At 39.8% G+C, this 27843-nt stretch overlaps 1 protein-coding gene across 1 annotated transcript in view; it reads right to left on the minus strand.

The window, feature by feature from the left end:
* The window catches only part of LOC139976998 (uncharacterized), a 144698-nt gene that overhangs the window by 34252 nt on the left and 82603 nt on the right, over positions 1–27843 (minus strand). Inside the window, exons 78-112 of the mRNA XM_071985939.1 lie at positions 27436–27657; positions 26473–26820; positions 25336–25623; positions 24399–24534; positions 23598–23754; positions 22482–22785; positions 22128–22344; positions 21710–21888; positions 21018–21197; positions 20093–20443; positions 19192–19329; positions 18307–18462; positions 17214–17429; positions 16691–16876; positions 15980–16159; positions 15192–15389; positions 14123–14442; positions 13018–13366; positions 12324–12482; positions 11344–11575; positions 10661–10854; positions 9940–10134; positions 9341–9442; positions 7978–8178; positions 7146–7403; positions 6224–6436; positions 5895–6035; positions 5453–5590; positions 5118–5243; positions 4518–4631; positions 3478–3753; positions 2865–3334; positions 1858–2022; positions 1056–1356; positions 132–462 (exon numbers count right to left, since the gene is read on the minus strand). Coding sequence (XP_071842040.1) covers positions 132–462; positions 1056–1356; positions 1858–2022; positions 2865–3334; positions 3478–3753; positions 4518–4631; positions 5118–5243; positions 5453–5590; positions 5895–6035; positions 6224–6436; positions 7146–7403; positions 7978–8178; positions 9341–9442; positions 9940–10134; positions 10661–10854; positions 11344–11575; positions 12324–12482; positions 13018–13366; positions 14123–14442; positions 15192–15389; positions 15980–16159; positions 16691–16876; positions 17214–17429; positions 18307–18462; positions 19192–19329; positions 20093–20443; positions 21018–21197; positions 21710–21888; positions 22128–22344; positions 22482–22785; positions 23598–23754; positions 24399–24534; positions 25336–25623; positions 26473–26820; positions 27436–27657 — 7741 coding nt within the window. The remainder of the gene's footprint in view (positions 1–131; positions 463–1055; positions 1357–1857; positions 2023–2864; positions 3335–3477; positions 3754–4517; positions 4632–5117; positions 5244–5452; positions 5591–5894; positions 6036–6223; positions 6437–7145; positions 7404–7977; positions 8179–9340; positions 9443–9939; positions 10135–10660; positions 10855–11343; positions 11576–12323; positions 12483–13017; positions 13367–14122; positions 14443–15191; positions 15390–15979; positions 16160–16690; positions 16877–17213; positions 17430–18306; positions 18463–19191; positions 19330–20092; positions 20444–21017; positions 21198–21709; positions 21889–22127; positions 22345–22481; positions 22786–23597; positions 23755–24398; positions 24535–25335; positions 25624–26472; positions 26821–27435; positions 27658–27843) is intronic.

Raw genomic sequence — 27843 nt, forward strand, 5'->3', positions numbered from 1 at the left:
AAGAAATATATTTCAATTGATATAGATGTCTCTTTTGATATTATGAACCATGTGCTATGCATTCAACTAAACTTTCAAACTATAGACAATCTACAAAACCAATTCAAAAAATCATTTGCCTCTCTCCTCACCTTGAATAAACGGGGTAATTCTGGTTGTCTACGTAAAACATCATGGTCTCTCCGTACTTCAGACAGACCGCCGGGTTCATGACACCGCTGAATGAAGACCCGCTCACATCTGAGGTAGAGAGCAACTTACGATTGATGAGTTTGGTCTCGTTGCCGTAGAAGAGAAGTCTTCGTCTCGCTCCACCTGCAGTAGCCGTGATCGGATCCGCAGTAAACGGTTCAGAGGTCGAGGTGCTGTTGACTGTTATGTTCAGCTCGCCTTTAGCGTTAGACGATAACAAACTGACGACTTGGGTGGCATCGGGGTCATAAACTCCCAGGAAACCGGATGCTAGAAATGAAACGAAAGACTTCTAAATATAAAAATACTTGTGCTCTGGGGAGGGGGGGGGGCTTTGGAATTCTACAATGGATACTAGTGAAAAGTTACCAACAGATTCTAGTATTTAGGAGCTAGCTTACTCACAACTTGTTGTGTATAACCATACACTGATATGTATATATGGCTGTGGTAATAGATCAATGCTAATGATCCACTGGACAGAGGCAACACCAATACCAACAAGAAACCCAACACCTGGAATTGTTATGTGTAAAATTTTACACAGTCATCTTTTTATCTTTGCTCAGTCTGATATGCTCTCAAAAATTTTAAAACAAATTTCAATATAGGCCCATATTGTCCACTGACTTGTTACAGAACTACACCAGATGTAATATCAGTGTTTTTTACGAAGTATCATAAATAGAGAGGGCACTCAGAACCTTTAAAATTGCTTTAAAATACACAAAATCTGAATTTTAACTTATTTCCTGTCTTGACCTACCAAGAACTACACTTAAATAAGAATCATTGTAATCAGGAAATGGAAGACTTCTCATAAGTTTATCAAATTAATATTTATATTATTTTTTAAGACTAACAGCTCATCTCCGTCATGTGTATTGTTTTAGTGGAGCCGTCTAGGGCATCGCACTGATCTCCGGTGATGGCGTTCCTGGAGTTGATGACTCTCGACAGACTCCCGACAGGGACCTGGACCGTGCCGACGTCATTAGGATACGTGACTCTCATATATGGGGGATCATCGCAAACCATCTCGATGCGGTTCCTTTGAGCCAGCCGGCATTCCAGATCGCAGATCTCCTGCAGGTCGTCGACGTTACATTTGCAGAGAGAGAGGGTGGAGTCGTAGCCGATGTAGTCATCAGGACTCAAGCATCCCTGTAACAAATTTAAAAGAAAATTTAATGAAAAGAACGGGCGAAACATTGACTGAGGAAATTATCAAGAAATTTTAAAAGGGCAAAGACAATTTTCAGAAATCAGAATTCACTGAGAAACTGCAAATTATGCAACCAGTGATATGAAGGCATGACAAGGTGATGGGGAAGATCCAGTTTGTTAGTAGTTTCTTTAGGATGTAAATTAAGTTTAATAAATTCAAAATTACTGACAATGGATGCCATGGCTTTTAATATAGGTTCTGACCTAGTCCTATAGTACAACACCATCACTTTGAAAATTATAAAAATATGCCCCAAGTTAACCAAGAGTGCACCCTCACTGTTTGTGATTGAAGAGTTTTGAACTATAAGAAGCAAACCAAACTACCTTGGACCAAGAAAAAACTTGTCAGGACTGGAAAAAAAAAGACTCCCAGGGAAAATTTCAACTTGATACCAAATCACCAAAAGTTTTAAAAATCATATTTTTTAAATTTACCTCATTTCTACAAAACTCTTCCCATCCGGTTTCTGTCAGACAGTCACCATCCTGGTTTCTGGAGGTTCCTTCTTCACAGATTTCATAGACGTGCTTCACACAGTCCTGTTCTCTGCCAACGAGCGTCTCGTAGCCGTGCTCGCAGAGACACTTCCGATCACTCGGCTGAAACACAAGTTGAGGGGAAATGAGCATTTCAATTTATGATGAACATCAGTTTAAGAATCAAAATGGAAATGTTCTAATCAACAAATGCAGTTCAATCCAGTCTCCAGAGAATCTTTCAAATACAAACATCCAGTGAGAGACAGGCGTAACCAACACGACTGCTATAGTGGAAGAAGTAACCACGGTTACTAAGACATACATTTTGGCTATGATATGCTGTTAGGCAGAAGATTGAGTTAGGTTAATAGAAAAATATTTGAATATTTGCATCTTTTATTACAATAGATTTCTTGAAATTCTTTCAACAAAGTTAAGTTTAACATTGTCTGAGACATTGAGTGATGTAATGTGACAACTCAAAGCAGCAACAGAGCTGTCTCAAAGTGTTGACAGTTACAGTGTTCTATATGATGTAAGGAGAATGGATGCTAGTATGTTATCATTACCATACAACTGAGTTGGAAACTATTACTACGGTGTTTCTGCCCTACTCCAGAACATCTTATATTTGTGAAAAGGCTTCATGGAAGGAGATACAGAGTGACACAGTACACAGATACATATAGCTAAAAACATACGTAACCATGGTTTCAAATATGATACTATGCATTGGCTTCAGTTAGAGGGAGAGGAGGTGGTGCCTAGGGGAGTGAACAAATCATAGTTATTGACATGAGAATATTTTTACTTCAGTTAGAGTGATGGGAGGTGGTGCCTAGGGGAGTGAGCAAAGCATAGTTACAGACATAAGAAATTTGTATTCTCTGTGGTAAAGGTGGAAAGTTGGGAGCTTAAGGAGAGGGTGAGTAAAGTTCCCAAAACTATCTTTTGATATTTACCTGAAATTCTCTGTTCACACCGATACAGGTACAAGCTGACTGGCCGGTTAATTCCTGATAAGCTTCCGCTCCGCAGTGGTAGCATCCAGCCTGGCCCGTCAGGTGATTAAAGTGGTCGACCGGACAAGAGAGGCAGTCGTCCTCTGATTCGCCAAATTTATATTCCCTGTAAGTACCGGCGGTGCAAGGGGTAGGAATGGAGGAGTTCATCGGGCAGAAGTATCCTGGAGGACACGGGTAGGAATTGGTGGAGTTCACACCATTATAGAAAGATGCATTCTCACTGGGCTGGTCTGTGGTAGCGCCCTCTAAACACACCACACCGGCCTGACAGACAGAACAGTAAGCTCGTTCCGGATGGTCGCCGTAGCTACCCGACGGACAGATCGCGCAGGTGTCCTCAAACGTGAATCTTAGGGCGCCGTCTCTCTCCGCGTAACCCTCGGGACATTTTCTCGGTTGGATAGCCCCTAGCAACGAAAGAATGAAACTTATTGCTAAAGACCAGATGAATGGTTTGAATCCTCGATATAGCAAGAAATGTTTCTGGTTCTTTCAATTTTCTTCCCACCCCCAGTCTTTTTTTTGTTTTACTAACTTTACATCTACATACCTGGACAGGGCATCGATTCATTGCAAAATTCATCACCGCCGCAGTAGTGTCCTGGAGGGCAGGGTAGAGGGTAGCTGGAGTTCACAGGGCAGTAATTGCCATTCGGACACGGTTGTTGTGTCATCGACCTGTTACAGTAGTATCCCGGCTGGCAATCTCTCTGTTCCCATGATCCTTCAGGACAGAACTGACCTTCCAGACATTCGATACCATAGTAACTGGCGGTGTCGTTAGGACAGAAGTAACCAGCGGGACATGTGTGGCAATCGGACTCAGCTGAAAACAAATGAATAGAGAGCAAAAATAAAACAAAATGTATAATAAATCAATAAAAACAAATTAATAATTTATTTCCAAAGCTTATCTGCATTGGTTCAAAGTCAGTAATCTTTCACTTTGATGAATTTTGTTTGGGAATTCTAGTTCAATTCTTGAAAGAAATTCTAGTCAATAACAAATGTAATTTCTTGAAAGAAATTCTTGTCAACGAATGTTTATTTCGTGAATGATTCACATCAAAACACTAAGACATTCACACTGACACTCTACCAAAAGTATTATATTTTTTTACTCCACAGAGTAAAATCTCTCCCACAATGGATACTGACTCTCCTGGTTTCACCAAACGTCTGTCAAAACCTTAATCAAAACAATTTAAATATATATATTTCATCAATTTTGTTTCCATCTCTCCAGTTTATCTAAAGCCTCTGTTATAAAAGTGCTGCGGAGCCAAGATGCTGGAATCTTGGTCAAATATGTTTTGTTTTTTCATACAGAACTGGCCCACTGTCTATCTGGCAATCTACTACTTCATATTAAATACTGCACAGTGTTTACATAAAAGAAAAGTTAACTTTACAACAACACAATAAAAGTTCTTACTAAGTGATCACAGACAATACAATCGTGTGAAGCAGAAATCCAAATTATGGGCTAAAAAAACCGACAATGGTTAAAAAAGTATGATATTAAAAGAACTTTTGTTTTCGTCCTTTATTTTAATTTGTTTTATGCCAATCTCTGTGAGTTGATCCTACCTCCTGCTTTTTGAGTATCTCTGTAAGTTCCAGGGGGGCAGGTGATGGGGGCATCGATGGCTTCAGGGCAGAAGTGACCGACTGGACAAGGGCTGACCACGTAATCTGTCATAGCTGTAAACAAAAAATAAGCAGAACTTGTAAAAATACTGCCGACCGTCGACATGAAATAATTTGATCCACCAGTTATGATATTAATTCCAAATGAAAACAAACATTTCTTTTACGTATCTGTTAGTGTCTGAAGAAGATCCAGCTAAGAATCGAAACATGACAGCCTCCAACGTTTATAAATTTACCAAGACATAGGCTTTTAACTATAGACAAATTATTTGGTATTAATTTGTCTTTTATAATTTTTTTTTTTTTTTTTTTTTACACTTTCATTTACCTTATTTGCAACTTGCAGTAACTGATTATTTTCAACTACTAAATAGAAATAGTGATCTGAAAATCCACCAGATACCGTCCAAAGATGTAATGAAACTGTATTTTCCTATCAAGAACGAGGTAAACTACAGCTAGCTAAGAAACAAACAAGAAAACTACATAACCAACACACAATTTACAGGATTGCTATTGTAAAAACTATTCTCTCACCAGGCGTGTTACACCAGTAACCTGCAGGACAGGGCTCGCAGGTACTTCTGTTACTAGCGCCCTCTTCTGCAGAGTAGGTAGTGTTAGGGCAGGCGATAGGATCACTGTTGAACTCGCAGTAGTAACCTGGTGAGATGGATTAATTAAGAAATGTATTATTAATGAAAGTAACAAGGATATGGTTAGAGGGGAAGGGGAGGGAGACGTTTACAAGCTTTTCAGAGGATATTCTTGGCATATGTAAAATTGTTTAGCATGAGGAAAATGGTGACCCCATGGCAACCACTCTACCCTGCCCCCCCCCCCCTCTCTGCTATTATGCATCCTCAACTCACCAGGGGTACAAGGTACCGGAAGGACATTATCTAGAGTACAGATGTATCCTGCCGGACATGCTTCACACTCGTTCTCACTCTCTGCACCCTCGTAGGCTATCACCAAACCAGGGGAGCAAACCGATACGTTTGTTGCTCCTACAAATAAAAAAGAAGGGAAATATAATTTGTAGACATATTCTGGTGAAAAAATATCATTTTTACACAAGTTTCTTATTGTTTTTAATTTACTTGTTTGAGGGTAACATTTAACAAAATCTACTTTTTGATATGGACACTACTGCAAGAGAGACTTCACTCGGTAATTTGTAAAGCTGTCAAAATGACAAAAGATGATCAAAGATGATGCAGTCATTAGGAAATAATTAATGTTTCCAATGCAAAAGACAATGCTCTCATCAAAATTCTGGAAAACAAAAAGTTCAACTTGAAACCAGCATACCTTCTAGACAGTAGTAACCAAAGGGACAGAATCCGCCCATTAGCGGATCAGATCCGTCCGGTACCGGTGTGTTTGATCCACTGTGGCAGAGATGTCCGGCCGCACATGGACCTGCGATCCGACCTCCCAGGCAGTAACTCCCTGATAAAATCATTTCAGAAGGAAAAAAAAAGGTTTGCAGAGTTGAGATGTGAAAATAATTTGCTAAGTTACTGCATGATTTCAAAGAGATCATTATTAAAAAAAATATTTTTAAAACAGACGGTTCTAGACGGTTCTATTGGTTCCCTAACTGGTCCATGTTTCCATGACAACGGTAATTTCTTTACCTGTAGGACACTCCTGGCAGCTGTCTGCTTCTGTCAGTCTGGTGACATGATCCTCTGTGTAAGTCCCGTTGGGGCAGGGAGTCGGTTCCCATGATCCCTGGGGACAATACGAGTAAGGGGAACATTCCTCTGGGACGCTGGTGTTGTACAAACAGTAGAATCCAGCTGGGCAAGTGTAACATTCGGACTGACCAGAGCTTGGTTGATAAGTCCCTGAGAAAGTTGAAAAAATCAAAATATACAATTATACTTAAAAAGAACAGTGTTCCATCACAATAATTTGTGAGTACAACAACACCAATGACAAGTGCAACATTCTGTACAAAACCTGTAAAATATTTCCTTCTGAGATGTAATCAAGTGATAGTTAACCATATCGGTGATGATCACTTCTGCCCTAACCTGCTGTATGCAAATCAGGCCTGGAATAGGTTACCCAGTGGGGATAATTTTATGAACTGTTCATACAGTCAGTATGAGTGCTTTGAAGCATGATATGGGAGGACAGTGTAGAGTGGTATTAGCATTAGAATCAGATAAAGGGTAGGAACTGTTCATTCTGTCAGTACCAGTGCTTTAAAGCATGACAGGGAAGGACAGTATAGAGTGGTTCTAGTAGTAAACATCGTCCCAACTGACTACAACTCTTATGACAGTGTTGTAACATTGTGTATTGGTCTTTATTTATTTTGAAATATGAACACAATTTCCTGAGATTTCTAACATCTCTTCATAAAAGCTCTGCCAACAATATAATAGTTTCTACTACAGTGTGTGTACAGTAAATGTGATTAAACACTAGGGATGCAACAATTAAACAATTATTCTCATACAGCTTATACATTGTGGTTTCAAGTTAAGTTGTAAGATTGACCTGCTCGGGTGTCTCCTGCTTAATAATAAAGCTATATGTTTAACTCACCTGGTTCACAGCTGTATGGAGAACCTGTCCCATTCAAGCAGTAGAATCCTTCAGGGCATTCATATCCTGTAGGCTCGGGGACAGTGATCTCCGCCCAACCAGGACAGTAAAACCTGGACCAGCATTTGCCGGCTGGTGAATCCTGCCCTGGATCGGCACAGTAGTACCCTGGGGGACAGGGCAGACAACTGGACAGTGATGTCCCTCTAGTGGAAGGGTTGATGGTACCGGGTGGACAGGGTTCAGCACTCACCGCACCTTACAGATGAAAAGAAAAGTAGGTAAGATGATGAAGATGGTGAAAAAATGCTTGACCCTGATAAGAGAAGACAAGCTAGGACAAATCCAACCAATCCTTGGGTTCCCTGCTCTACCCTGACTTTAATTTTATTAACCTGACCTGGCCATCAGTGGCCTGAAACCATCCAGTTTGATAAAAAGAAATTGTTCTAACTTTATCACTAAATTAAATAATTCTTTAACCTTTGTGAGTACTTCTCACCCAACCACATTCCCTTCCTTTCCTTCTCTCCTTCCCTTAGCATGAAGAAGTAACCCCACCCCCCCACATACCCCACCCACTCTCGCATTTATTACATCTACAGAGACTAATGTAGGCACTACTTTGCCCTCTCTGTACAGTTATCACCCCCCCCCCCCCCAACTATTGCAATTTGAATAAGCATAAGAATTCAGTATACTTCATTACATGCAGCCACAGAAGATGTAACAGAGCACACCACACTTTCCACTCCCCCTCTACAATAATGAACTATTCCATTGTGATCAAACATCATCTGCGACCCAGTTTGAATCTTCAGATGGCATTTACCTTCTTCGCAGTAATGGCCGACCGGACAGGGTTCGTTGGTGCCATCCTGAGGGGCGGATGTCTCGGCAGCAGAGATACAGAGGTAGCCGGAGTCGCAGAACCCAGTGGGCCACGTAAGACCTGTCACTTCACAGTACATACCGGACAGACAGCTAAGACACTCATTGGAATACTGCAGCCCTGTGAGATTACTGAAAGTACCTGATAGAGAGAAAGAGAGCAATTCATGGTATCACATAGCATTGTATAGTACATTGCAATCATATTCTATCATTTTACTTTATTGCACTGTCATCTTTGTGTTTACTCTGTGTATTCTATCACATTATGTTGCATGCTACCTGCATTCCACTGTATTATATTAAAGTTTGCTGTACTGCATACTATTGCAGTCTATTGCAGTCTACTGCATTATATTGCAGTCTACTGCAATCTATTGTATTCTATTGCATATTACTGTAGTCTACTGTATTCTATTGCATTCTATTGCAGTCTTCTGCATTCCATTGCAGTCTACTGTATTATATTGCATTCATTTGCAGTCTACTGTATTTTATTGCAGTCTACTGCATTATATTGCAGTCTGCTGTATACTATTGCATATTATTGCAGTCTACTGCATTCTATTATAGTCTACTGCATACTACCGCAGTCTACTCTATTCTATTGCAGTCTACTGCATTCTATTGCAGTCTACTGCATTCTATTGCAGTCTACTGTATGCGATTACATACTATTGCAGTCTACCGTATTATAGTGCATTCCATTGCATTCTACTATATCGATTTCAACTCTATTACTTAGCATGCTATTGCATTATACTGTCTGCTATTGCATTCTATTTAATTTATGGTATTTGATTGCATCCTATTACATTTTGTTGCATTCTACATTATGCTACTACATGCTACTGGATTCTACTGTATGATATTGCAGTCTATTTCTACCGTATTCTGATCCAAGTCCACTGGTTTCTATTGCATTCTACTCTATTCTATTCCTTTTTGTAAATTGTCCATTGCCATTATTATATTCTATTCCATTCTACTACATACTATTACATTTTATGACATCCTACTATATCCTATTGTATTAAATTATATTTTATTACATTCTACTATACTCATTTACATTCTGTTGCATTCTATTGTACCATAGTGTACTTCAATGATATTTAATTGCATTCTAATATACTCATATACTTTCTAATACATTCTACTGTACCAAACTGTACTGTACAATATTGTACTGAAAATAAAAGAGAACAATAAGAAAGGATCAAATGTTCTTCTGCTATTAGACACGTCTTGCAGCTATTCTAAATCCCAGATGTAAAACTTATCACATAATGATATTATATTACCTATTGGGCAAGGTACCCCATCATCTGGAGTTCCTTCTGGGCAGTAGAAGCCTGCAGGACAGGTCACTGTGGAGTTCATTCCTTTCTCGGGACAGCTTGTACCTAGGTTTGGCAACAATTAAATCATACGATTGTAATGATGAGAAAGAGAACGAAGTAATCTAACTTCATCAGATCAGAAAGAAGTTATTTTACAATGCTTAGCGACGGCATGTGTCGGCTGATAACTTAACACTTCACTTCAGGTTTTGATCTAATTTACAAATTAATAAATATGGATCTAACCATTAACAAACAAGAAATAACACAATAACGACTATTACCTCTGAAGATGATTCCATAACAAAGGGCAAACAACTTTAAAAGTTTACTCTTTGAAAAGTTTAAAGAATCATTAAAAGCTGACTCTTAACTACCTCATTCCTGTTCGCTTATTCTTGTTTCATGTCTATCTGCAATATTATCTTTCAATCTTGTACAGAAAAGAAAACACCAACACAACAGACTTGATTTAAACATTCGCCCCAAAAAATTATGAACTGAGATGTTAATAGAAAAGGAGTACAAAGGTGGTAAATTCTCCCCAATGATGATCCTACCTTCGGGACAAGGCCAGCATTCCCCAAGACCAAGTCTGGGGGCATAAGTACCCTTATCACACTCTGACTCCATCGTTGCGCCGCTTTCGCAGTAGTGACCCTGGGGACATTCGTACCCTATGACCCCATCGCCCGGTCGTGGGGTGTCCGACCCACCCGTACAGATGTAACCTGCCTCACACGCTATGTCAATGCCTGTTAACAAAGAAAAAGAAGTTTGATATTCACAAAAATGGCTTTAAAAAAATGTAAAACATTTTTTTTTCCCCAAAACGCACCAAAAGTTCGGACAACCTTCTCAAGTTCTTTATGAAATTACACCGATTCCGAGAAGTTTCACAAAAAGTTATGTAACATGCTTTAGACAGACTTTAAAGTCTCAGAAGAGCAGATGAATGGGTTTGCTGCAAATAGTCAGGATGATTTCATTCTGTACTTTATCAAATAATGTACTTGAATCCTTTTTTTTTTATGTGTAAAAGGGCCTGACGTTTTGATCCTAGCAGGATCTTCTTCAGAGGCTGTTTGTTAATTTTTTTTTTAATTGAAAGATCACTTTGCAAGACATAGGTTCTCTTCTTTCTTTGTTTCTTTGTTTCATATTCTGTCATGAGATCCAAACAAAACATTCTACCAGTGGTATGGACCAGCCAGCGAATCACAGAGAGTATGCGAGAGTTTTTAAATTTCCACCGAGGAAGAAAAGTTGAATGTTTCTTACCGAGCATAGAGCTGTTTGCTGTGCAGTACCTTCCAGGGTTGCAGGGTGCGCAGTCAGTTTCATTAGTGTTACCGAACCCACTAGAGATGGTCCCCGACTCGCACGGGGTAGGCTTGTAACTACCCTCTGGACAGTAGTTACCCTCTGGACATATCTTAGGAGTAGGTGTGTCATCGCCCCCCTCACAATAATATCTGGAATTGACAAGTTAGCGTTGATAATATACTTATTTCTAAAAGAATCTTCTTTATTTTTTCAAGAGTATTTATAGAAAATGGTTGTGAATGATGAAGACGGTTATAGAATCTGGAGGTTTGATATTGTTTAATTAGTTGTGCAAGAAATAACCATATTTATGGTCATAACACACATTTTTGAGGAAAACTTTGAAAGTTTGATTCCAATAATGGTATAAGCAAGTCAGCATTTCCTTCATTCATAAAGGGAATATAAAGAAAAAAAGTGGGAAAACAATAAAATACCTGACATTTCAACATGAATTTAACATGGATTTGAGTGAAAGATACCTACATTTCTTACAAAATATAATAGATAATGATAACTTGGAATGTTAAACATGAGATAAAAAAAAATATGCAACAATATTAAGCTAAAATAATTAATAAACCAACAAAGTTGATCACATATTTCAGAGGAGAAATAAAAAAACAAGGGGTTCTTACCCAGCAAAACATAAATCTTGCGATGTAGACAAGCCTGGATCCTGGCAATAATAACTAGGCAGGCAATCCACACAGGAGCTAATGTTGTAGGCCCCCTCCAGACCGTTGTAGGTACCCGGAGGACAGGGGTACTCCACGGCATAGCGGGTACCAGCCGGACAGTAGTAGCCAGTAGGACAGGTGGCGTTGGATAGGTCAGATACGGCAGCATGTGTGTTGTCACAGAAGTATCCTGATGAGTGACAGAGAGGAAAATATTTGGGTGGAAATAATTTTGATAAATTTTTTTAGCTTTTTTTTGGGGGGGTAAAATTAAGAAATATGGTTCCACATCTTGAGTAAGTAAGACATAAGCTAGCTACCAACACCTACAAGTAATTGACAAAGCTTATGATAAGTGGTATGGGCAATAAGTGGGAGGCTAGGGAGGGGGTGTGGGGGTGGTGAGATATTCAACTGTAGAACTGAGAAGGGATGGGTGTGTCCAGAAATCAACCACCAGTTGGTAATATTGAAACATATGAAGTACATAATAGGGTTGAAACTTAGGAACTGTTTCACTTTAATGTGAGAAGGAGGACATTTAAACTAACCATGATCAAAATTTCTCTCCCTGTATGCAAACTAGCTAAAAACATTTTGACCCTTCTAACTTTGGATGTATTATTTATGGTTGCATGTATTTAAACAGTAGGTAAAGGTGACAGCATAAGAATCCATGACAGCTTTAAAATGCCACATGAAACTGAAAGCTGTGAACTAGAGGTTTCTTAGTTGACATTTAAGTTGTCTGTTTACTGTCATCGGACATATGATACATAATAACAGTTGCAATCGAGACAGGTCAACTTTACACATTCATTATTCATAGATTTTTGGCTAAAAAGCTTTGATGGTTGAGCGCATATGGCAATGTTATGGAGAAAACTCTGTTTATGGAACAGATGAGTTCCCAAGAAACTGCTTGGTTTTCCTCTTACCTGGTTCACATAGGTTACATTCATCTGTGCCTATGTCGTCCTGGTAGTAACCGTCCTCGCATCGGGTAGGAACGGGTGAGTTCTCCGGGCAGTAATGGCCAGTGGGACATAGATAGTCCCCTGGGGTGGGTGTAACCTGGCCCTCTGGACAGTAGTAACCTATTAAAGAAAGAAAAAACCCAACTCAAGAAAAGGAACAGTACAAAGTTCTTCATCCATCACCACAAGTAATCTTGTTGTTTCTTTCATGACTGGTCCCATTTCTTGCCTCTTTCTTTCACTTCATCTGTCATCCTTATTACTCTTAGTCACCGTCTCAACACAACAAGCTGCAGCAGCTGCAATATCTCTTGCAGCAATGCTGAATCAACTCTGACCAATTGTAGAGATTATCTTGACAGACCAACAGTGACCCTATTGTTTGAAACTGCAAAGCACAAAAGATTGCATCCTACTCAGCCTGCTGCAGCCCCCTCAACATCCTACTGTTGAAATAATGCCTTAGGTTCATGACGCATAACTTATAACAAAATATCATCACCAAAGTCACAATGGAGCCCACATATTTCATCAAGTTTACTTCCACCTCAACAAAACCTTCCTCACTTCTGTAAACTTCTCCCCCTCTCTCCCCTCCCCCTCTCTCCCCCTCCCCCTCTCTCCCCTCTACCTCCTCTTAACATGTTGTACCTACCTGCATCACAGATTCCACTAACAGTATCAGATCCTGTCTCATTACAGTAGAATCCAGACGTACAAGGCAGACAATCCGCAAACTGGTCTTGGTTAGTGGAGGGGTTGTACGTCCCGTTGGAGCACGGTGTAGGCAGGGTGCTACCCATGGCGCAATAGTGCCCCACCCAGCAATCCTTCTGTCTGGGGTGTGAGGAACCCGTGGGGCAGTAGTAGCCCGGGTCGCATTCGGCCATAGGAGCAGCCAATCCTGATTGGTTACAGAAGTAACCTTCCGTGCATTGGATAACGGCCGGAGATCCCAGCGGGCAGTATTCACCGGGCTGACATTCACCACCATTGGTGGATGGCTGTAAACATTGATAGCAGAATGTTCATCAAATATGATGGGAAAAATAGGAAACATGGCAACCGAGCAACCACACAGCTACAAGAATACAGATTTTATATATATATAATATACACAAAATATACTAGGCAAAATGTAAAATCTGAGGGAAAATGTAACAGAATGTTGGTCAAATATGAGAAGAAGAAAGGAAACATGGTAACCAAGCAACCACACAGCTACAAGAATACAGATTATATATATACATATTATACACAAAATATACTAGGCAAAATGTAAAATCTGAGGGAAAATGTAACAGAATGTTGGTCAAATATGAGAAGAAGAAAGGAAACATGGTAACCAAGCAACCACACAGCTACAAGAATACAGATCATATATATACATATTATACACAAAATATACTAGGCAAAATGTAAAATCTGAGGGAAAATGTAACAGAATGTTGGTCAAATATGAGAAGAAGAAAGGAAACATGGTAACCAAGCAACCACACAGCTACAAGAATACAGATTATATATACATATATATATATATATATATATATATATATATATAATATATACAAAATATACTAGGCAAAATGTAAAATCTGAGGAAAAAAGGTTTCAATTATTTTCCCAACTAGGTTAAACCTCACAGAAACTGAAAATCTCTTTAAAAACTGTCGTAAACATTTCATTCTGGTTGATGACGTTAACCATCTGGTGATTTTCATAAATGACAAGGTGACATCGATGGTATATAGAGGACTTACCATAGACTCATTGGCACCCCCACTGCAGTACCATCCCTCATCGCAGACATCAGTGGGCGCAGAATTGCCCTCCCCGGCGCAGTAGTATCCCGGCGTGCATTCCAAACAGTCCCCGACATCCTTCTGTAGGGTGGCATTATTGAAGGTACCCGAAGGGCATGGGTACTGGTAGGGGTCGGTGGTGTTGGTGGGGCAGTAATACCCACTGGGACATTCATTTGTCTGGTAGTCTGTGGTGTTGGCGTAACAGTAATAACTCTCTGGACAGCTCTTACAATTGTACCGGCCCTCTTCATCATTGTACGAACCAGCAGGACATCCTAGAAGAGGACGGGGAAACAGAATCAAAGAGAAATTATTTGAAGCAATAATGTCGCTAGAAAATGGAGGTATTTTTTTAGATCCTCCTGCAAGCAGGAACTCGCGAAGAAACCTTGTTGGCTTACCAAAGCCGCAAGCTGACCGAAGTCAGTCTCTTACATTCATATTTAACGCCCATGATTATGAATTGTCAACAACTCTGTAACTGGACAACAAACATTAATCTTGGAGTGACTCGAACGGGGGACCTTATGATTGGAAGGCACCGGCGTTAACCACTGAGCTAACACTCCACCGTATCGCTGCTCTTGAGACAGGAGTGACCTATTCGACAGGTGTCCCCATTCATAACTATAATCATATACATTCACATTTAGAACAATTGTCACCACTTTTAATAACTTGCAAAAGACCACAAAATAATTATTTTAAATTCCAGTGGATTGTCCCTTGCTTTTTTCAGAAGTAGTCATAAAATAAATAGTGTTCATATTAAGGGAGTTCCTAGCTTGTCCAGACTAAAGTTCAAAATTCAAAGACTTTCAAGACCCAGAAATAAGGTTTTCCTCGTCCCTACTTATTCCCCAACTTTTCCAGACCACATGGGAATCATGCCATTATTGCTGCATTCAACAATTACTATAATTCCTGCAATTTTCAAGTATGATCAAAAAATATATATACACAAGAATTTCTCCACAAATGTCATCATCGATTAACAGAAAGGCAAAAGATTCTATATCCCTACCTTGTGGATAAACCGTGCCTTCTGGACAATAATGGCCCTCCGGACATACATGTCCGATGATGGGATGGACAGTATTTGTAGGACATTGATTAAGGTCGATCATGAAAGGATTTGCCTTGTCAGCTCCAGAGATGCAGTAGAATCCCGCCATGCAAGTATCCGTTGGTTCGGTGAGGTTCACCCCACCGCAATATTGTCCTAGGTTGATAAAAATAGATGGTAAATTCATTAATTACATTGCAAGTCTTTTTGCTCTCAACTTATCAAGTTGCATCACTAGCTTTGCATCTGAAGCACAGTGGCTTTCTGTGGCTGATATTAAGGTAACACACATTCTTGGGAGATCATATTTCTTGGAAGTCTTCAACTTAATCTCATAAGAAAACTTCAAGTGCAAAAAAAAAAAGGTATCCAACTTTGATCAATTGTTTTCATATATTGTTGCAATTCAAGTCAAACTCATTTGCCATCCCTCTGGTGGACCCAACCACTACAAATACTTATCTCTGTGCCTCTTTCTTCCTTGAAATAAACCCCCTCCCCTCCTCTCCTTCCCCCCCCCCCATGGTGGAACCATACACTAATGACCCCTATACATGTCTGCCTTCATCGCTCAAACTTTTCTCTTAAATCAATGCCAGAGGGGATAACCCCTCTGACAACACCACACTGTGCAAACACCCACCTCTGTACCCCTTGACCCTTAAACTCATTTCTCTTACATACCCTGATTGCTCCATATAGTAGTAATACCCATCATAGTACCCCTACCTCCACCCAAATCTTACCTCCATCACATGGGGTACACTCCTCTGCAGCTGTTAGCCCCTGGGCTGCACCATAGGTGCCAGCCGGACAGGACTGCCAGTCATGGCCTGTACCATTAGGACAGAAGAATCCCATCGGACATGGGTCATAGGTGGTGAAGGCCACTCCTACTACAACATTTTCTGGTACACAATAGTAGCCTGGAATAAGAACGATAATAAATAGTAATAATCAATATGTTTTTCAAGCGCCCAATATCCAGTATCCAAAAGAAACTGTCCATGGCAAAGAAAAAATCAAACATGAACTGAATAAATAGGAAAATTACATAAGTTTATCATAACAAGCAGTTTTTTTATGTCCAATGGCAAAATAGTTCAATAGACTCTGACCTGCTGCTGTAGCAGTTCTATCTCTGAAAGAGTGACTTTGTGACGTGTTTGTACCAGGTTGAAGAGTGACTGGAATGCAGGATATGACCAGGGTTATATCCTTTAAAATATATATCCTTTTAATATTTCATATTACAAAGATGCAAATAATATGTTATCTGATGTGCAACCAATGGAGAACTTTAATAATTGGAGTTGTATGGTCCCTGGCTTGAAATTAGCGGATCAGATGAGCCATCAAATTCTGAGCAAGCTGAAGTTTGAGGATGAGTGACGTAAGTTGACATAGTCTAACAACATCAAAACAAGCTGAGTACTATAGCATATTTTGTTACTTACCCTCTGGACACACTTCACATTCAGCTTCTCCTTCATGGTCCATGTAAGTCCCTGCTGGACACTCCTGAGGTGAGGCGCTGCCCTGTGGACAATATCTACCAATGGGACAGATCACAGCCTTACCATGGCTGGAGCCGAGTGGACAGTAGTATCCTGGTTCACAGTCTGCAGTAGGTTCGGTCAGAGCTAAGAAAAGAAAACAAAGTAGATGTCCAGGAGATGATATCTATCGATGAGTCTTTTCGATTCATTTATTACAAAGAAGAGCTCATATTAACTTCACATCTCACACAAGTGCTCACATTAACTTTACATCTCCTGTTGATTTCAGGACTATCCTACTAAGATTTCAACATTGGGACCCTTTCAAGTGCTGACCACTTCTCTCCCTCTCTCACTCTCTTTCTCTCTCTTTGAACATTAGATGTCTGAATTCAGTTTGTCTCAAAGGACTCTCAAGATGTGTATTTAAGGTATTCACTTGACTGTTTAAAACTATATTCTTTCCTTTCTAGAAGCTTACCTAGGCCATCGCAGTAATACCCTGGAGTACACAGGAAACAGTCGTTGACGTCCTGAAGAGCCGTGCCGTTAGAGAAGGTTCCATTTGGACAAGAGAACGGGTCTGCCGTGGCCTCTGGACAATAATAACCCTCCGGGCAGACAATCTGGTTGGGCCTGGTTGATCCCTCTGGACAATAAAACCTGGCATAGCATGGTCCAGCAACTTCAGTTAATGCTGTTCAGAAAGATTATATGAAAATTAAAATCATATAAATAATGTATGCCAAAATATGAAGAATGAGTCTGAATCCTGTCTGATACAGAGTAAATTTGAATGTTTTACAGTCTTGTGCCAAGGCAAGGCTTCTCACATGACTTTACAAAACTTAACCCCTGGTCACTGATAACTTGGCCCACCCACGTACCCAAGGGGGGCACAATTCAAACCAGTAGTTCCCATGGCATTACAGTACGCCACATCTACGTGTCCGTGGGGGACTTCTCATACGATGCTGCCATAAACCGGTGAACGCAACTTTATTTACGATTTCCCTTGCAGGGTGTATTTATACACCTGGCTGAAGAGAGGTACTGAAGAACAAGTGCCTTGCCCAAGTACACATGATACAATGACACGCCAGGACTCAAACCTGCAGGAGGTGAACCTGCAGGACTCGAACCTGCAATCCTTATATCAAAAGTCCAAGGGCTTAACCATTTGACCACATCTCTCTGGCAGGAGTAATGTTTAGTGGAGAAAGTATAAGTGATCAGGTACTCTTGCAATTCGTCAAATCTACTTGACATCATTTGGTAAGGGAGACATATTTTCAAGTCACCAACCCAAAGTTGTATATACAAATGGAGCTAAAATGGAGCCCAAATGGAGTCAAACCTTCCCTGTATACTGAGTACCACCAGTTAGATTACATACAGAGATACTGAGTTTTGGAATCTGCCAAACAATCTGAATTTCAAATGTAAAAATTTGAAATACTTTTATAAGAATAGTCACCCAAGAAAGAACCAAGGCACCCAACACCAAACAACCAAAACTACTCATTCCACCCTCAAGCACTGTCTCCTTGCTGCGAAAATCAAACACCACGTACCTGTCTCATTGCAGTAATACCCAGCGGTACAGTTGAGACACTCATCCACAGACTGAAGCCTTAAGTTGGGACTGATTGTGCCTTCAGGGCAAGCACTGGGGGAATCAGTCTCTTCCATGCAATAATAACCAGCAGGGCATTCACCATTCCAAGGATCTGTAAAGTGAGCACAAATTCTGACATTTTATTCTTTAAATTATTTGAGAATGAAATCTTCCCAAAATTTGAAACCAGTGAGCTGAGACTTACAAAATCCTGTGCTCTAACCACAGAGATATCCAGTCACAAGTCCAGTGGCAATTTCAAAATTTTGCTTGCGGTATCAGTCAAAAGCCACAGTACCTTGCATATCATATAATGAGGAATCAACCATAGTTTATTAGTTTATTCGATAGAGACTTCTGCAGAAATTCACTCAATTTTATAATTGCTTGGTGTATTGAAGATACCATTAACATGACCATAGACTTGCAACTTATGAAGACTATATACCAAATAGTGTTTCTGTTTTCTTTAAAAAAAAAAAATCTATCCCCTGCAAATTTTCAATATTCTTGACAATGACATGACTTTTTTTATTAAAAATATAACTTATATCAAGCTAGTTTTATTAAGATAATAATTGTTTAAATATTAAAACAAATGAAAAATGTACAATTAATTTGAAACTTGGATAATTAAAAGTACTGCAGCTTGCTTTGCTTTTCCCATTCTTATATAAAATAAGGTTTTTAATCCCCCCAATAAAGAAGTTTACAACAACTACGAATGAAGACTCAAGAATGATTTAGCATCAATTTCTAATTACTAAATGGATTAAATATTTCAGGTACAGTTTCATAAATTATAATTGGTTCCTCTTTGATAATGGACAACAGATCTCACCATCGTTGGGAGTGGTTGTGTCCGCACCGATCCTGCAGTAGTAACCAGCAGCGCAAGGTCTCTTGGGAAAGGAGAGGCCGTTCTCATCACAAGCCATACCTCCGATGCAGTCCGTACATTGGGACATCTCCTTCAGACCTAACAAGGTAAAGACATGATGAACAAGTGTTCAGATGTATTTGATTGAAGCATTTGTACCATAGATATGACGATAAAGTCAAGTCAGTCAACATGATAAAAGTTTTAACGACGAATCAAAAGTTACAAGACCTACCTTCTAAAGTACATAATGACAAGCATCTCCTTGTAATGTATATCACCACCCACACCCACCCCCACCCCATCCCTTCCCATATTGTCATTCCCACATCCTCACACCTAGATAAGCTTCAACTTAATAACCAATAAAGTTCACAAGAACTGTAGATTCTAACTTCACAAATGCGGAGAACCTGTTTCTATGTTTCTTTTTAATGTTGTGTAAAATTCAGGAAAATGAACGAGGACTTCAAAAGGAAATCAGTTTTTGTAACATCAAATATTCTGTCAAAATGGTTCAACTAGGTTTACTTTACTGCCATCCGACAAATCACTTTTCAATAGTCTCATCTGGCCCTCCTCAGTTTCTTTGCAAACTTTGGAAAGGTTGAAACTGCCAGAAAAGTACTCTTTTTACCAACACTCTACTTGAAAAATCATTAGCCACATCAGCAAAACTTCCAACAATGTGTTAGCAACTTTCTAGTGGTTTAGAATCCTATGGCACTAAAGGTGCACTTCAAGGCAACTTTATTCTTACCAGTGATATTATTAAATGTTCCGAGTGGACAAAGGGTGTTCTTTCTAGTGGTCTAGAATTCTACGGCAGTACAGGTGCACTTCAAGGCAACTTTATTCTTACCAGTGATATTATTAAATGTTCCAAGTGGACAAGGGTATTCTTCAGCATAAGTGGTGCCGTTGGGACAGTAGTAGCCCGATGGACAAACGTACGATCCGTACCAGACCACTGGTCCTATGGTGGCGTTACAGTAATGTCCTTCCATACACGTCTTACACGTCCACTGTCCTGGAGTGTCCTGGAACGTCCCCGATGGACAAGGCACTGGATCTCCGCTGCCGGTCTCGCAGTAGTGACCCTCAGGACAAGTGTGATTGGACGGTGTGGGGGTCACCTGACCCTCCGGACAGTAGTAACCTTGTTGGCAATCACCAGAGACGAAAGCCAGCCCGGATGCATTGCAATAGAAACCTTTCAGAAATTGTAGGGAAAGATAAAGTGCGACAGTGAGGTTGACCAAAAATGCCACATTTAATCCAGATGTGTTTTCTTCCAGAAACTAACAATTTTTAATGATTAACCCCAAGAAGTAATTTGGAAAAGAAAAATATAAACACTCTCTCAAACAGAACTGAACAGAACCAAACTGCCTCAAGTAACAATTTTCATTCCTTTTCATAACAGCATTCCTAAAGTATAACATTTTGTAACACATTTTTTGTTGTCAAATTGAAGTAAATATGAGATTATAATATAGCATCAAAGGTCAGGTGAGACATAAAATTCACATAAAGACTAAGCTCCATGCACCTCAAGATGACTTTTCCAAATTTGATTTTTCAATTGTTTCTTCCTCAGTTCATGATGCAGAAGATAATGGAAGGTAGGGAATGACCAACATTTCTTGCCATTTCAGCTAATGTCTTGTTACACATGTGAAAGTATCAATAAAAAGTGATTATTGTGAGGAATTGTAATCAATAATGGCAGAAATGCAAACATTTATGAATATTCATACATCATATTTGCATATTTATCTATTAACCTTTAGTACAGATCTTGCAGGCTGTTTCAGCACTCTCCTCAGTGGCGTCCAGGTAGTAGCCCATATCGCAAGGGAGAGGAGCATCGCTGCCCTCGGGACAATAATGACCCATGGGACAGATGTCCCCTGTGGTGCCATCCGTAGGGTTGGACACTGAAGTTCCCCCTGTGCAATAATACCCTACAAAGTGACACAAAGAGGTACCACAGTGTTAGCAATAACATAACAATAAGATCATGCAGTCACTCCCTTTACATCATGAATGTGCATAATTAGCTAATGTTTATTCATAACCAAACTAGAATTAAGAAGAGACGGGTCAACCTTTGATGGATTTTAATGGGAGTTGCAGATATTTTCATCAAGCAGACACACATAGTTAACGATGCATGTAACATCTAACAACTGGAAAATTACATACAGATCCACATTAAGGATATTTATTACTTCAAAACACTGTTGAATACTAGTTTGAATATTTTAGTTTTGATGAGTGCACCCCTTTGTAAGATGTGACAGAGGAGGGGTAGGCGTAGTGGAGGGGCAAAAGGGGTGGATGTGGAAGGGGCAAATAGGTGAGGGAAGTTCACTTTGAAGCAGCAACTTCTAAATGCTCCCATGTTTGACAAGAGTTATGCCTTTATAAAGTCATTTTTCAGTTTTGTAGTGTGTGATTTTGTTATAGATCTCACCTGCTCTACACAAGAGCTGTGGCTCGGCCAGTCCTGCCCGATGACAGTACCAGCCTGGTTCACAGGGTATCGCCACCTCAGTCCCTCCAGGACAATATTCTCCGCTCTGACAGCGCCCTCCTACAGAGGGATCAGACGGCATTGGGTTTGCAGCTCCTTGGATGCAGTAATAACCATCACTAAAATCAAGGAGAAGGAAAAAAGTACAGAACATTTCATATACGGTTAGATGTACCTATATGAATATACTGTAACAAAATATCACAAACAATTAATATTTCCAGGGTGTCTAAACTTCCAACCTCCACCACATTCTTGCCAAATCACATGCACAACAATCCTCCCACTTCGCCCTCCTCCCCACATGTGAGGTTGGCAACCCATAAGATATAAGACTTGAAACCATAACATCTCATACCTGCAGTTGCTAGTGGGCCACTCATTGCCCACACCTTGGCAGTACATGCCACCGAGGCAAGCCAGGCAGGAACTGTTATCCGTGGATCCGGTGGCATTATTGAAAGTTCCCCTAGGACATGGGAACTCCGTGGCATGGGTGGTACCTAGAGGGCAGTAGTAACCAGCTGGACAATCACTGTAAGCATAGTCAGTGGAGTTAGCAACACAGTAGAAACCTGAAAATAATAAAATAAAATCAAACAAGATCATGAAATATTCACAGTTAATTAAAAAATATGAACTTAAATAGCAATTGATTCTGAAATGCAATATTACAGTTTGAGAAGAATAAATGATGAACGTTAATATTTACCCGCAGGACAACTTTTGCAATCTCCTTCTCCTTCCTGGTCCTGGTAATACCCTGCATCGCACCCCAGAGGTAGAGTGGTACCTTCGGGACAACGATGACCTCTGGGGCACACCCCACCAACTCCAGTATATCCGCCGAGCAATGGACAGGTTTCATTGTAGGTGTCGTTGGAACCGGGGGCGTTGGGGTTTCCTCTGTCAAGCCCGGACTGACACCAGTAACCTTCCTGGCAGAGCTGGGTGTAGTTAGTCGCAGCAGTATCGGGACAGTAGTAACCACCAGGACAATCTTTGCACTGTGTGATCTGTAAAAAGGTTGATTTAGTGTTAATTACATCAGTTGTTATGGTTACACAACAAAGGGAGATCCCGTCAGAGAGGAAGAGTACAACAAACCTCCCACATCGTTATCTTTCAATAATGTTATTTCCTTTAATGAGAAAATGGAATCAAAGGTTGCATCACACCGTGCAGTTCTCCTGAATCATATTGTTTGACAAAAGAAAGGAATATAATTTCAACTTTGTGTCATTCAAAGTATTACTCTTGTATCATTCAAAAGTTAGCTTTCAAAAGATCCTTGCTGGTTCATCTACTTGATAACATACAATATCGTAATCATGTTGACATTTCACTGCCATCATGTTTACTGCCATCATGTTGACAAAATCATGTTGACACTTAAATACAATCATGTTGACACTTGACTACAATCATGTTGACACTTGACTGCAATCACGTCGACATATGACTGCCATAATGTTTACTGCAATCATGTTGACATTTGACTGCAATCATGTTGACACTTGAACACAACCATGTTGACACTTGACTACAATCATGTTGATACTTGTCTGCAATCATGTTGACACTTGACTGCAGTCATGTTGACACTTGAACACAACTATGTTGACACTTGTCTGCAATCATGTTGACACTTGACTGCAGTCATGTTCAACTCTACTCTACTGCATCTCGTTGGCTGCAATCATGTCAAAACTTGACTAGTATCATGTTCACTTTTACATTTTAATGTCACAACAATTTTATTATATAAGCAACAACTGCATTCAAGTCTAACCAACTTTACTTTCTCTCCTTTTGTTTCATTTCTTACCTTGTACAAGTTAGTCTCATCGCTATACGTCCCGTGAGGACAGTGCAAGAGGTCCAGTCCCGTCCCTTCAGGACAGTAGTAACCGGCAGGACAATCTGAGTAGCCGGGCTCCAGATCAGGGTAGCCGATAGAAGCATTAACTGGGTAGCAGTAGTAGCTGCATGAGAAGATGATAGGAGATGATAAATCAAAATTGACTTGAACATTATTTTTATAAAGTAAACAAAAATGGGAAATTACACCAAAAAACAAACTTGAAAAAGGCTTAGAATTTTATGGTTAGAACAGGATTCAAACCAGTGGCCTTAAGATTTCAAGTCCTGTGCCTCTACCAACTGAGCTAATCTAGCTCTTAGGTTTTGGTGATCTCTAGCCAACCATTTTTTCGACACTGTAATATCGACAGTGGATGTCTAGCAAGATAGAAGTATTTGGGTTCAGGATGTGCCATTTAATACTTTTTCTTCGTTTCATACTCAATTTATTCCTTTTTTGGGTATTAAAGAGAGCTGTAGCAGCTGCAACATTCTGCTCAGTGAGAATGAATCAATATCAAACAATTGGGAATGTCTCTGAACACCTGCAGTTCCTACTGTGTCACACTGTGGAGCACAATAGATTGGTGAGCACAATAGATTGGTGAGCACAATAGATTATGTCCTAAACAGCTTGGCTGCAGTAAGCTGCAGCCCTCTCAGCATTGTACTTTTTGACATGGCACCTAAATAGGTAAGGTTTATAAAATTGTTACCAACCAAGAAAATTAACAAAATGTTAAGAACAAAGAAAGGGCCAACTCACCCATCAGGACATATCTGACAAGAAGCCTGTGTGGTCCGGTTTGTAAAGTAACCTGCACCACAAGAGAGGGGTACGGCAGACCCCTCCGGACAGTGTAGACCCCTGGGGCAGTCATCTGGTGCAGGGATAGCAGAACCTTGGTGGAAAAAATAAAAGATGTTATCACATCAACTAAAACAAGGTTGTGGGATTAGACCAGCCAACCAACACAACTATACAACAATAAGATTTCCAGTTGTGCAACATGGATTGTAGGTACTTTAATATAGTGTGGACCTAGCATGGGCAGGGAATCTAAAATTTCAAGGGAATTTAGCTGGAGAACGTTCTGACAACTTGGACATTCTTCAAAGATTGACCTGACAGCAGATACCACCATCCAAAATATTAATCTATGATGGGATTGTATGACTAAGCACTTTTATGTGGAAACGTAGGTATGCAATATCAATTAGCATCCCTTAATTATCACTAGCAATAAACATAAATATAATTAATAGCATCCCTTAATAATGAAACCTGTTTAAACTAATTTAATATTAAACTTAGAGGTTCATGCTCCAACAAACACTTTCATGTTTAAAGAAAATTGCAAGGATTGTTTTGGTTTTCTAAGAGAAAAAGAATTGTAGATATGCAATACCAACTAGGATCCCCTTAATAATCAAAGCTGTTTAAGTTAATATCATATTAAACTTAAAGGTTTCATGCTCCAACAGTCAATATGATATTTCAGCAAACACCTGTTACTCCAAATCTATCGAAAAAATTTACCAGCAATAAACTTCACGAGCAATAAACATAATTATAATATAATTACATTGAATTTATGATATTTTTTATAATTATATCAAAATTTTAATTATGTTTTATTAATTACATTATAATTAATTATACTTGACACAAACAATAATGGACATGCACAATCAATATTTACCTTCCAAGCAATAATATCCTGCTGTGCACGAGCCTTCTTCTTCCGTCAAGCCTGTCTGTTGGCAGTAAAACCCTGCCGTACAATTCCTGCATTCTGATTGGTCCGCCAGTCGTGTATCATTCGAAAATGTACCTGCTGGGCATTTGTGGGGAACAGACGTCCCGATGGGACAGTACTTTCCAGCAGGACAGACGTACTGTTGTGGATCGTCTGAGCCTCTCTCGCAGTAGAATCCTTCATCGCACTGGTCGGTCGGTTCAGTTAAGCCATCACTTCCGCAGTAATAACCTGTAAATAGTGAGCAGATGCTTTCAGTAACCAGGGTATAACACTGTTTCTCCATTATCATATTGCAGGCTCTCTCTCTACACAAAACTGGCACCCTAACCACCATAGACTGATGGTTCCTGGCAGATGAATTCGAGCAGTATCACTTGCACTGATATTACTTATAAACTCTCCTGACAACAATAAACTAATGTCAACAAAGACAATACTGGTGCTCAGCACTCAGCTGCATTAAGCTTACTGTAGCAGTGTTATAGCAGTATTGTGGCTCCAACCTTTCACCTTTACAGGCAATAAGAATACCCCAGTAGGTGATTCATACATCCATCAATAATCCATCCAATAATTGAAGAGATGATAGCTTTCAAACCGTTTAGAAGAGGGATTTCATCACGACAGGCAAAATTATTTTTAATTGCTTTTCATAACTAAGAAAAATTGTATTTTATTTCTTCTCTTTGGTGATGCAACTTCCTGCATGACAGGATAGCCTTACCTGCATCACAGCTTAAAGTAACTTGCATCACATGTTAACCTTACCTGCATAACAGGTTAAATTTACCTGCATGACAGGTAAAGCTAACCTGCATCACAGGTAAAGCTAACTTGCATAACAGGTTAAAATTACCTGCATGACAGGTTAAACTTACCTGCATCACAGGTTAAACTTACCTGCAGCAGATTTCACACTGATCATGCCTACCTCCATCACAGGTCAAGCTTACCTACAAGCTTACCTACATTGTTGGTTAAACTTAGCCTGCAGTACATTTTTCATATACCTGCATCACAGGGTCATGCTTACCTGCATCACAGGTCAAGCTTACCTACAACACAGGTTAAACTTACCTGCATCACACGGTTCACATTCTGTCACATTCATCAGTCCTGTGTCGTTACTGAACGTCCCAGCAGGACAGGTGACCGGCTCTGTACATCCCTCCAGACAATAGTGACCCACGGGGCATATATTGGCGTCATCCCCCTGGTCAGGGGTGGCAAGCCTTGCACCTGTGCGACAGTAGTAACCAGCAGAACAATAGGTGTAGGGGTAGGTCAGTCCTCTCTGACCACAGTAGTAGCCAGCAAGACATGGAGAACATTCTTCCTCCTCAGTCAATCCAGTGATGTTATTGAATGTTCCAATAGGACATTCATACTGTGTGGCAGCTTGGGTTCCATTTGGACAGTAGTGACCTTATAAAAAAAAATATATAAAACAAATTAAAAAATACCAAAATGATGGAATTATCAGCCTGATGTAAACCATGTCACACTTTTGTAAACTTTCCTTGGCTCGTATGTGTCTTGTTTACTGTTTTACATGAAAGTGACTTTATTAATCACATTATCATATCAGACAAGTGGAATTTACAATGTTTCATTATTTTTTTCTTCAAATACCATCTTTTTTCTTTATCTTGTGGATCAATTCTAAATCATTTTTCTCTCTTCTTTTGCTCTTTTGAAAAATATGAGATTTCCTTTCATTTGCTCTTGATTTGTATTTAGTAATAAACATAACAAGAAAATCTAGAACTTAGTCATTAGAAGGAAACTGTGAAAGGAAGTAATCTTACCCACAATGCTGATATTGTAGTCAAATAATTGGGTTGATTTAAACATAAATCTCAAATATTATCTCTTGCGTCATCAAAAACAACAATTTATATCAAAATATGGTAAATTATGGAATATGCCGTACATCTCACCTGGATGGTTTGATTAATGTCTTCATCTTTTATACATGAAAATTATCTTTACCTCTGAACTCAAGAGAGTGAAACAGAAAAAGAACTAAATGGTGCTTGCCTTCTGGACAAATGAAGAGCGTGTAGTTGACGACAGGACCGTTTGTATCATCGCAATAAAACCCAGGCAGACACTCTTTGCAATCCGGTTGCCCGTCCTGATCTTGGTACCATCCAGCAGGACATGGTGTCTCCCCTGGAGACCCTAGAGGGCAGTAGTAACCTTCCTGACAGCGAAATTCATTGGGATTGCTGACGGTTTGGCCACCGGGACAGTAGAATCCTACCATGGTGAAGTAGGGAGGAGAATGAGAAACTTTGTATGAGACTGGAGAAGTATGCGAGTATTGAATTGAGTGGCAAATGAGTATTAAATGAGACAAACGGTTGTGCTGTGGGCTTCAAGAATCTTTCAAGAAGCAGTGTGGAAATGCTCAGTGCTGACTGAAAGGAGTCTAGTTTATTGTCA

This window comes from Apostichopus japonicus, chromosome 12, assembly GCF_037975245.1.
Source record: "Apostichopus japonicus isolate 1M-3 chromosome 12, ASM3797524v1, whole genome shotgun sequence".
NCBI classification, from domain to species: Eukaryota; Metazoa; Echinodermata; class Holothuroidea; order Aspidochirotida; family Stichopodidae; genus Apostichopus; species Apostichopus japonicus.